At 40.6% G+C, this 11,352-nt stretch overlaps 1 protein-coding gene and 1 pseudogene across 1 annotated transcript; one reads left to right on the forward strand and one right to left on the reverse strand.

Annotated features, from left to right (window-relative positions):
* Positions 1–2,169: 2,169 nt before the first annotated feature.
* On the reverse strand, positions 2,170–3,905 carry LOC110045077 (neuropeptide FF receptor 1-like; annotated as a pseudogene).
* Positions 3,906–8,943: 5,038 nt separating this feature from the next.
* LOC110049320 (galanin receptor 2a-like) lies at positions 8,944–10,870 on the forward strand. Its single transcript, XM_020755113.2, has one exon. It carries the CDS (start codon positions 9,067–9,069, stop codon positions 10,225–10,227), a length of 1,161 nt encoding a protein of 386 aa, XP_020610772.1. The 5' UTR covers positions 8,944–9,066; the 3' UTR covers positions 10,228–10,870.
* Positions 10,871–11,352: the final 482 nt, after the last annotated feature.

Consider the following 11,352-nt stretch of genomic DNA (forward strand, 5'->3'; position numbering starts at 1 on the left):
GGAATCGGGGAATCGGGGAATCGGGGAATCGGGGAATCGGGGAATCGGGGAATCGGGGAATCGGGGAATCGGGGAATCGGGGAATCGGGGAATCGGGGAATCGGGGAATCGGAGAATCGGCGAATCGGGGAATCGGGGAATCGGGGAATCGGGGAATCGGGGAATCGGGGAATCGGGGAATCGGGGAATCGGGGAATCGGGGAATCGGGGAATCGGGGAATCGGAGAATCGGCGAATCGGGGAATCGGGGAATCGGCGAATCGGGGAATCGGAGAATCGGGGAATCGGCGAATCGGGGAATCGGCGAATCGGGGAATCGGAGAATCGGGGAATCGGGGAATCGGGGAATCGGAGAATCGGGGAATCGGGGAATCGGAGAATCGGGGAATCGGAGAATCGGGGAATCGGGGAATCGGCGAATCGGCGAATCGGGAAATCGGAAAATCGGGGAATCGGGGAATCGGGGAATCGGGGAATCGGCGAATCGGCGAATCGGAAAATCGGGGAATCGGAAAATTGGGGAATCGGAAAATCGGGCAATCGGGCAATCGGGCAATCGGGCAATCGGGCAATCGGGCAATCGGGCAATCGGGGAAATCGGTGGAAATCGGGGAATTGGGGAATCGGGCAATCGGGCAATCGGGCAATCGGGCAATCGGAATCTCTAAAAGAGGTAATCTCTAAAACCGGGGAATCTCTAAAAGAAGGAATCCCTAAAAGGGGGAATCTTTAAAATTGGGAAGCTCTAAAATGGGGAATCTCTGAAAGGGGAAATCTCTAAAAGGGGGAATCTCTAAAACGGGGGAATCTCTAACTTTTTTACACTCCTCAGGTTTTACTCACTCCTCATCACTCGTCTTTCTCACCTTTATTACGGAAGTTTTTCTCGACGGAAGTTAAGATTTATGCAACTACAAATTGATAAAGTAGAGACCGTAACAGATGGTGAAACGGAAAATTCCTCAACTGCAAATTGTGCACTGTACGGCGAGATGTTAAGTTTGAAAGCTTTTCTTTCGGTTCTAATTTTTGTGATTTTTGCGGTTTTTCCACGATCTGCAAAAACTAGTTCCTGCAAAATAAATATCCCGCGGAAATCAGATCTAGCAAAAGTTTACTCCACAGGCGAAGTGATACATACAGACATCACGAGGAGAATCTTGCTGTTGCAATTTATTTCGTTCTTTCGTTCAGAAACTAAATGATGAAATGAGATTCCCCCTTTTAGAGACTCCCCATTTTAGAGATTCCCCGTTTTAGAGATTCCCCTTTTAGAGAATCCCCGTTTTAGAGAATCCCCGTTTTAGAGATTCCCCGCTTTAGAGATTCCCCGTTGTAGAGATTTCTCCTTTCAGAGATTTGCCCGTTGCCCGTTCCATTCTCCGATTCCCCGTTCTTCGTTTTAGAGAAAGCCATTTTTAACAGGCGCCGTCCATACTTCGCCGGAGGAATTTGAAAACGAAGTTCCACTCTGAAAATGCATCAAATGTTTTCCGTCCACATTATGCTGGAGGAATTTAAAAATGCAACAATCAACGGACATTTTGGATTTGTGTTCGAGAAAAACTCGGTCAAGGAGATCGCATGGTTATCGGGAAACCATCGTTTCTGAAAAGCTTTGTTTTCAACATGTTTTGTGTCGACAAAATAACAAAAAGGCGGCGTTTTTAAAATCCTCCGGTTTGAAGAGCGTTTTCGAAAAGCTCCGTTTTCGTGACGGATTAATATGGACGGAAAGCCAAACCGTGGAAATAAAGCTGCGTTTGAAAATTTCTCCTGCGTAGTCTGGACGCTGCCTTAATCACATGTATGTCATGTGACGTTTGCTGTCCTACACTCTAAATGCCTTGCAAGAAAGAAAGGTATTCACTATTCTGGAGTTACAAAATTGATGCTTTAACGTTATATTCCTTTGTGAAGCAATGTTCTTCCTGCCCTGAGTGCCAGAGGTTTTTCTTCCGCGGTTTCCGGTGTCGGTCATGTCTCTACTGTGACCTGCCGAAGCGAAGCGAAATATATCCGTCCGCCGCGCGCGAAAAAAACCTCTTGTACCCAGGATATGTTCTATTTGCGGGCGATACAAATTTGTCCTCGTCTGTTGATTGCCATACACAATATTTGAATAAAAAAACTCGTCGTGTCACAACGCATGGAAAACAAACACTCAAATCGAATCATCATGAATTTTCTTTATTTCAAGGTTTTACCATTATTTTCATCATTTCAATATTTACCGTTAAAATATCTTAAAGTTTGAGTATATATCCAGCTCTTCTAGTTCAGCGTCTCACTCCTAATATTGCAGATGTACTTGATGTGGATTTGGCGCCGAAAGGAAATTTTCGTCAGTTTTCTTTGCCATTGTTCTTACACGTCCGCACACAGTTGATTTCTTGAGTTACCGGTAATCAGCTTAAGATTTTTGCATCGTTTTTCGTTAGATTTTTGCTATTCAAGCCTTTTGGAGTGGCATCGTAAGTTTCCACCAAAACGGACTGATTACTAGTAGCAGAGCAACTGCAAAACTTGTTTAAAATGTAACTAAAGCTATCCCTAAAATTCTCATTAAAGAAAGAATAAATGGCGGGATTGACCGCACTGTTAGCGTACAGGAGAAAAATTGCAACGAACACGTAAGTCTTGTTACAGATAACGTCGCTATGATAATACGAGCAAAATACCCAACTAATCCAATAAGGAAGAAAGCAACAGTAAAATGCGAACACTATCATGGCGACCATTTTAAGGACTCGGTTGTTTAACCTCGCTCGCGTCTTGCGTGCTCTACCTCGACAAAGTCGAATGGTTATCGCAGCGTACAAGGCGACTACAAGAAGCAATGTTAGTACAAGCAGTGACAAGAACAGCAAATACCAAATACGCCAGTTGGTGAAAAAACGCCGCGTTTTACAGAGCAGTTTTCCATTTTCCTCCAGCAAGTTGGCGTAGTAAAACAAAGGCACGCAGTAGGCAGCTGACGCCAGCCAAGCCATGATTATAATTTGGCGAGCCCTTATCACCGTGATAATCTTCCGATGAGGATAAAACACAACTAAAAACCGATCTATAGCCACCATGGCAAGATGAATGATTGAAGCGTTCATGCAAAGCTTCTCGAGGTAGTTGGTGGTTTTGCACAAAAATATCCCCAAGTTTCCTTTAATTATCCACTGTTCACTGACCAAGATTCGGGTGATTCTCTCCGGTGCACTTCCCAGTGTAAGCAGTAGGTCCCCGGCTGCCATACTCACAATGAACATACTGTTGACTGTGCGAAGTTTACTGTTGATGTTCAGTTTGAATGCAGCTATGACCGAAGAATTGCCGATGATGGAAAACGCGACAACGATGCCGTAAGCGGCGCATTTGAAGCCTTGTGCAATAGGTGAATGATCCAAGAAGGGACTTTCAGCTGTTGCGTTTTCTCCAGAAGAAGCATTTCCAACGAAGTCTTTTCCAGTCATATTCAAGTTTAAGGCAATTCACAGTGTACTCAAGTCCCCCAACTTATTAAGTGGTGTGAACGAGTTTGGGTAGCCAATCTTCTTTTCGAACCTCGATGTGAACACAAAGAGATGTGTCTTTTAATTTTTTTTATTCCCGTCTCCCGCTAAAGGTTTCAAGCTGCCTCACAAACTGCTGAATGCCCGGCTTTGTTTTAACTCGCTCAATATATAGCTGTTTATTCAAGGACATGCAGCCTGTCTTTCAAAGCCCTGCACGCTGTTAATGTGAATTTTTAGTTAGTTACGTCAATGCTACTGATTCTTCCGCAGTACGAATTAGCATTTGTTACTGAGTCTATTTTTGGCATCACGTTTATGTTCGGTGGTGTTGTAAAGTAGCTTAGAGTTTAACAAATGAATAGAAGCGAGAATTGTTTAAGAAAAATATTGCTACCTAGAATTCTGCCGTCTGTTTGGATCATATTTCTCAACTGAAATGTAAACATTGGAAGAATTTTATGCCTAATTTTAATATCGAACATTTTTGTCCGGTCCGAAACGTTTCAAAATTGCCAATATTGAATATTACATTGCCCAACGAATCTCTGTTAACATGCCGCTTTTACGCGGGTTACTAATAACACCAAATTGATCTCGCCCCTGTTTTATTATTATTTTTATTAATTTTCTCTCCAGCCGTCCATATATTTATATCACAGATAAAATTACAGGACCATTATACGGACAAACAAGATATTTCGCAACCAATGCAAGGCCGGATTTTTGAAAAGTAGGAAAAACGATGTAATATGTTAGCACGCTGTATTCCGTGCTCTCTAAAATTGATTTTGACTGGAAAAAATATCTAGCTTAGAACGGCCGAATGACAAGACAGACACTGAGACAAGAGACAGCTTGTTGTCTAAATGGTCGTTTCTTTTCTGAATCCATTGTTTTTACAAGACAAAATAATTATGAAATTTGTCTGTTTAATCAACTACTAGTAGTGTGAGCTAATGGATATTTGAATTTGCAAGGACAAATGTTCACTTTAGGGATATAAAACATCCTGTAATGGCGTGGATTAGCATACCAATTGAAAATATAAATATACCTTTGCCTCGTTATTAAAAAAAAGAAAAACAAACGTAAACACTTGATATCCTTCTTTCTTCGCTTTACAAAGTACGAAGCACTAAAAGATTAAGTTCAATGGTCGAATTTCCATATGTCAGAATATCTGTTAAAATATATCGATCACAGTTCCAAACATTATCTTTCTTTTTTACTAAATTTGGTATTGCCAATAGGACTTCTCTCTTCTGTTTAGGAGAAACCGAAGTTTGGTGCAAATTAAGCGAACATCACGACACATGGCGTGTTCGCAGGCGTTTTCTCTCGTTTCGCAATAAGTGAAATTAAGTATTCCATATACGCGTTAAATTAAATTAAAATGACAAGAGTGTAGATTGCGTGGTTTACCCACGGTCAACTTCCCAAGTCAGGTCAAAAAAAGAGAAACTAAGAAATAAGAATAAAACTATCTTTTAACATATAAGCCATAGAAATTGTTTGGATCAAATTAATCATTTGGCAGCGGTTCACCGCGGCATTTCATTTCATTTTACTGATAATTTCTTATTACTTTCCCTTCAAGTTTAAAATGATTTCCAAAAAAACGATAATAAAAGGGTCTTACACATGAACTTGACCGTCTCAATGCCCACTCAGGTGCTTCTCTCAAGTTCAGGAAGTTCAGTGAAACATCATGGAGAAACGAAACGGAGGTGGAAACCGTTGCAAAACTCTGAGAAACATCTTCAAGTCAAATCATATTGTTCTCAATTTGGGCACAAACACACACACACACACACACACACACACACACACACACACACACACACACACACACACTTTATATCAATTGGAATCCAATTGGTATCCTATAAAGAGCTGTTTTTATATATAGGGAGAAAAGAGAGATGCACTGAATGAGAGAAATTAAAAAATATGGATGTGATTAGAAAGGATGAAGAGAACAGCACATACATACATAATCTTTATTTTAAACAGGGTAAAAAGTTTGTCAGCTAATACATTTAATGTCTAATCACGGTCTAATATAATAAAAATAATTCAACAAAAAAGCTGCTTTCCACGAATGCTGTGCCTTAGTCATCTCCTTTGAGTAGGCGTTTAAATTGCCTCAGGGACTCTGCTTCCGCCGGCTTAAGTTGCAAGGAAAACTGTTCCAAAGAATGGCGCCACAATAAGTAATTAACAAATGGTAAACGCAATAGCGTGTACTATTGAGTTATGGATGCACGCGGAAGGTTGCTAAGCACGAAAGAAGCGTAAGAGTCGCACGAGGCTATCGCCTCGTGCGACTCTAGCTTCTTGAGTGCTTAGCAAACCTTCCAAGTGGGCAAATAGTAGACGCTAAATTAACCAATCAGAGCGCGCGCTTTGCTTTAGTTATGTTATAAAGCTATTTTTGTAATGGTTTGTGCGCGGTAATGTAGTGCAGTTTGAGAAATATTATGTTACCGAGATTCATATATCTTATGCGTCTATGTGGGCCACTTAGTGCTATAAAAAGCTGTTACTTGATCTCAAACTAATATAAATTGCTTTTTACGTGGGCATAAAGCTGATCCATTATCAAAGTAAGGCTGCCGATGAAATCACGAGGCATCTAATTTACTGGAGTAAAATCTCATTCCGCTATAAAGTTACAACATATCGTGTTGTTAAGACCGAATGAGCGGACAACAATTCATATTGAAACAGGTTAATCCACATTTATGCAGTCTGTAGAGATTCTTGAATTGAGTAAACCACTGGAAAAGAATTTGTTTTTTTTGTGCGTCATCGACTTTTAAAATAAAAAGTGAAAAAAGAAAAGAGAAAACAAAATTAATAAACGTATTATAGCTTAGCCTGTGCGTTGGTAGGTAGCGTTATCTATATATAAAGAGAATTAATTTGCGAACCATTCATGGGCCAACCTTGAGAGCAGAAAAACGTACTGCGCAGCTTTCTGCGCATCCCAATTCCCCACTTGCGGGCGCAGGTAATAATGAAGTGAAGTGGAAGTGAAAGTGAAAGACTTTATTTAATGAGGGTGACCCGTGACAGTAACTTAAGTTACCGATAAACTTGGGGCCCTCAGCTTAAAATAATTAGAATGCTAAAATGGCATTCTGCAATGGTGGAAAAAACGGCGGATTGACTGTAATAAGGTGCGCGAGTGTGTCGTTCGGTTGATATATTTATACTTGGGCAAGCATGAATTTTTTCGGCATTTCACTGTTAAGAAAACAAGGCTCCCCCTGCTTGCTAAGAGGCTCTGTTGCTTATATATTTAGTGGTTTGCTTGTATGGATGCAGTATGTACGTAAAGAGTGTTTGTAGAAAAAATTTGTGTTCGCACCAAACTTTCTGGTACACTTTTGGGAAATGAAGGGCTCGGAAACCTTCTTTAGGTTCCCTTTGTCCAAAAAAAAAGGCATTGATTCTTCACAATTATGGCTCCTGTTCTTCACGAAAACAATACACCAGCTTTCCATTAGTAACGTTAAGATGTTGCTGCTTACCGGGAAAATTGGGAAAGCATAAAAAATTCGTACTTTTTTTGTTTTCACGATCGACGAAATTCTCACCATTTTTTTTAAACTTGGAGCTTGGTGCGTTGTCAAAACTCGCGCATGCTTATTATGTTTTCCGCTATGAAGGGCCAGCCTTGTTTCCGGGGATTTTCCCTGAAAAATGTGTACGTAAAAAAACCCTGGGAACGAGCTGAAGTTATTTATGTGTTTCTGTGCCACTATTTTTTGTGTGGCGTTGAAGCCGTTAGCTCTATACTTACTTGTTTGGATCTCCAGATAAATCTTTATTTACAAACATTCAGTTTATTTATTACCACTGAATTCGTGACCTCGGCGTTAATAAGTGCTATCTGCTAACCGTTAAGATGCTAATTTTTAGTTCAATTAAACTGTTTAGCGTTATTTATCTTTGTCAGATCGCTGTTAGTAAATTGCTGCATGCGCAGCTGCTTTAACCGAGTTGAATTAGGCAGGAAGGGGAGGAAGAGGAGCGGGGGAGAGGAGAGTTTTAACACTGAAACGAACAGATGGAACATGAAACTGTGATTAGAAACTAAAAAAAAAAACATTTCGACATCCTTTCTGAACGACTGGTAATGCTCTTCAATGTGAAAACTGTAAAGTTTTGACAAATTCCCACAGCAACACTTGCTCCGGCTTGAGCTTAACAATATTTTTTCACAGCCAGAAACAATTAAAATCCAAAAGGAATGAATTCATAGAAACAGTGTACCCGCTGGTTTAAGCCAGTGAAATTATAGCCATTTGCATGTTCACCGAGGCCTCGAGTTGAAAAGTAATTATTCTTATATAGTAATAAAATTTGCTTCGTGTCTGTTTGCCTTGCTATTAGCTTGAAGGACTTTGTTGACTAGTGAAGTTGTTTTTATTAACCTTTCCAGAGTGCCAAAATGCTATCAGATGAGTGAGCTTCCCCTCCGGAAAGTAATTTCAGGTTTTGTATCTCGTGCTGACATCTGACGGAGCAAAGTAATGAAAAAATATCTTTAAAAAAGTCTTTTGTTTAAATAACAAAAACAGATAAGAAGATCAGGGATGTTTTTCGGCACGTCTATCAACAAAGTTTCGAAACCATGCTTTAAATAAGGCGGTTGGTAATGTCGAAAAATAAAAACTGACCGGAAGAGAAGGAGTCTGTTCGGGAAACTTAGTTATGTTATATCTCAAACTCTCCTTCGTATACTCAGAGAATCTTATCAACTTGATCATTTTTATGCCCTCACCTGCCAGTATTGAATACTCTAGCACGAACATGTATCCAAGTTCAGAATACATTTGAGTGTTTTGGTTTCCGTGCAATGAAGGAAAGTGGTAAGGGAGAGAGAAGGGGAGTGGGCAGGGAGAGAGATTGCACCTGATGGATATGTGTTTGGTGGTCCCAGATTCAACTCCTCCACGCTTTGTAAATAGCCAACGGGTCAGCCTCCCGCCAGTTGGGGTTTTTAACAAGTTTCTGTTTAATTTACAATATTTGTTTGCTTATTTCAGTGTCCACAATTAGTAAAGCAGTGTTAAACACTTCTACTTAAATAGAGAGAGTGGCTTTATTTTTTATTTATTTACTTAGAGGCTTGAAAGAGAAAGAGGGGAGGGGCTTATTCCCAATGACACATTATTGAAATGAACCTTTGCAAAATTTATTACACGACTAACTAAACCATGGTGATTGTAATGGATTCTGTACCACTATTTTCCTAAAAGCAACATCATTTATATCCTAACGTACAATGATTTGTCAGGACCTTACAACGTTTTATTCAAACTGGCCCTCCAGGATTACGGCAAGTAGTTTCCGGTCACGTTAGAGCAAAAATCATAATGCGCGTCAAAATCTAGTTTTGTATAATTCGCTTTCGAGTGTTGGGAACTTTCTCAGTCAGTTCGAAACTATCGGACTTACCACAGCTACAGGTTCAACCCAAGCACTTGGTAAAGATTTGTTCCCATAACTGCGTAACCTTCACTCGGTTGGATTCAAAATTCAGCAAGAAATGAACAAAAGCCGAAACGATTCTTTCAATGTAAGCGGCCACACTATGGATGGAGACCATCCCGAAGATTCTCAAGTCTCTAAGGAACAGATCACCAAAGTTGCTGCATACGCAACTATCATGTTGTTGTCTTTATGTGGAAACACACTTGTCCTTATCGTCGTCAAGAAGAACATCGGAGGCAGAATGCACTCCGCACGCAATTACCTTCTAACGAGCTTGGCGGTCATAGATTTAGTCCTTACAGTGGGTAGCATGCCAGAAAGACTCGTAAGAGCATTGACAAATGATGTGTGGCTCATTGAAGGCGCTATGGGAGTAACGCTGTGTAAAGCGACAAACTTTTTTGAAAAGCTGTCGTTCAATGTTTCTACTCTCAGCTTGGTTCTCATTGCCGTGGATCGGTTTTTGGCGGTGATGTTCCCTCATCAAAAATACTTTACAAACCGCAGGGCCTTCGCAGCCATTGGCCTGATATGGCTTCTATCAGCCGTTTATTGGTCTCCAATACTTTATTATGGCGGCCTGTTACAAGAAGATGGCAAAACCCTTTGCAAAGTGCGACGATTCTTCTCGAAATGGAAAGTGTGGTACTTGCTGTTTCTGGTGCAACTTCTGCTTTCCCTTGTTCTAGTTGTTATACTCTACATTTCAATTTGCTACAAACTATGGCGGCGCCATTCTAAAAATAAAATCGGAGCAAGACCTTCATTTAATTCAAACCGCGCTGCGCGAGATTTAAAAATTAACCGAAAGGTCCTTAAAATGGTAGCGGTTGTTTTAATTGCGTTTTACATCTGTTTCCTCCCGTACTGGATTGGTTGGGTCTTCTGCTCATATTATTACTCAGAATTTGTTTGTGACGACACCTTCATCTTCGCTGCCATTTATCTATCTTATGCTAATAGTAGCTTAAATCCATTCATATATTGTATTTTTAGCGAGAGCTTTCGCCGCGCTTTTAAACAGGTCATCCAAGAGACATGTCCTTGGTCTGTATGTTCCCGAAAGACTGAGCCGGTTGATCCGGGCTTGCCACCGCCGAGAATGCCCATTAACATGCTCGTTGAAATGTCGGTGCACTCCGTCGAGAAGACTGAAGGCCAAGATGAGATTGAATCAAAAGAAGAAAGCCGTGAGAATGAAAAGTGGGGAAGTTGACATGACCAAAAGCTCTAAACACTCAGGAAACTCTCTCAATTTCTCTTCGAATTATGCAGTCTAAGAAAGATTATTTTCATTGTTTCCACACGTAATATCCCATGATAAGAAGTGTATGATTTAGAAGTATTTTCTTAAGCCTGTGATGATTTTGATTATATACCCTTACAGTCTTCTCAATCTAACAGTCTGTTTCTCGCAAACGAATAAAATAACGCAATCGTCCAGTAATTAACTGCTTCACGCAGAGAGTCGTCGCTCTCTTATTGTCACAGGGGACCCTCACAAAAAATTATAGTACGATTCAGGGTTTAAATAAAGTACTGACTGTGCACGCGGTCGTGTGATGGGTTCCGCTGGAGTCGAAAAATGGCCGAGAGAATTCGAAAATTGTCGGGGCTAGCTCCAAACCTTCTAGGTTCCAGACCTCGAACCAGATGGTCGCGTTTCAACTCTACCGCAGGTACTATCTCCTTAAACAGGCTTTTATTTAGTTTACTTTTCTTTAATAACTAGCAATATTTTAAATTACAGTAGATTATCTGTATACATAGTCTTTCGTAATAAGTTGTAGCTTTTATATTAAATTGTTAATGCCTGATGTATTTACCGTGTTCGTAAATAAAGATGATGATGATGATGATGTGCAGTGTCCCTCTTAAACCAAAATATAAAATGGGGAGTGGGGGGTTGGTGTTGCGGGGTGGGGGTGGGGGTGGAGGAGAGATTTGAACATCGGAATAAACTCTGGAAGCGTTGTTACTTTAGCCATAGTACAGAGTTAACATCACACACTCACACACTCATCCTCATCGGGCCCGTGAGGACTGTTGAGGCACAACAAGGTATAAAACCAACCTCGAACTTCAAACACTTTTTCCGCATACAGATCACCTCAAAAGTGAACGTTTCTTTTGTTACTGGCGACCATCGATTATCAAAATTCCCGGTGATTCTACCTCAAAAACGAAGGCCTTGTTCTTTCGCCCCTGTTCTCTGTTGTGAGAACCTGGGGTTCTCTGATCTTCTCTCAGTCTGCTTGCCAAGTTTCAATCTGATTGGGCAGCAAAAAAAACAGAAGGGAAACAAGCCAAGGCTAGATCTTTTCAAAAAAGCTCAAAGGCA

The sequence above is a fragment of the Orbicella faveolata genome, unplaced genomic scaffold (genome assembly GCF_042242905.1).
Source record: "Orbicella faveolata isolate gen_17 unplaced genomic scaffold, um_ofav_v1 contig_1, whole genome shotgun sequence".
In the NCBI taxonomy this organism is placed as follows: domain Eukaryota; kingdom Metazoa; phylum Cnidaria; class Anthozoa; order Scleractinia; family Merulinidae; genus Orbicella; species Orbicella faveolata.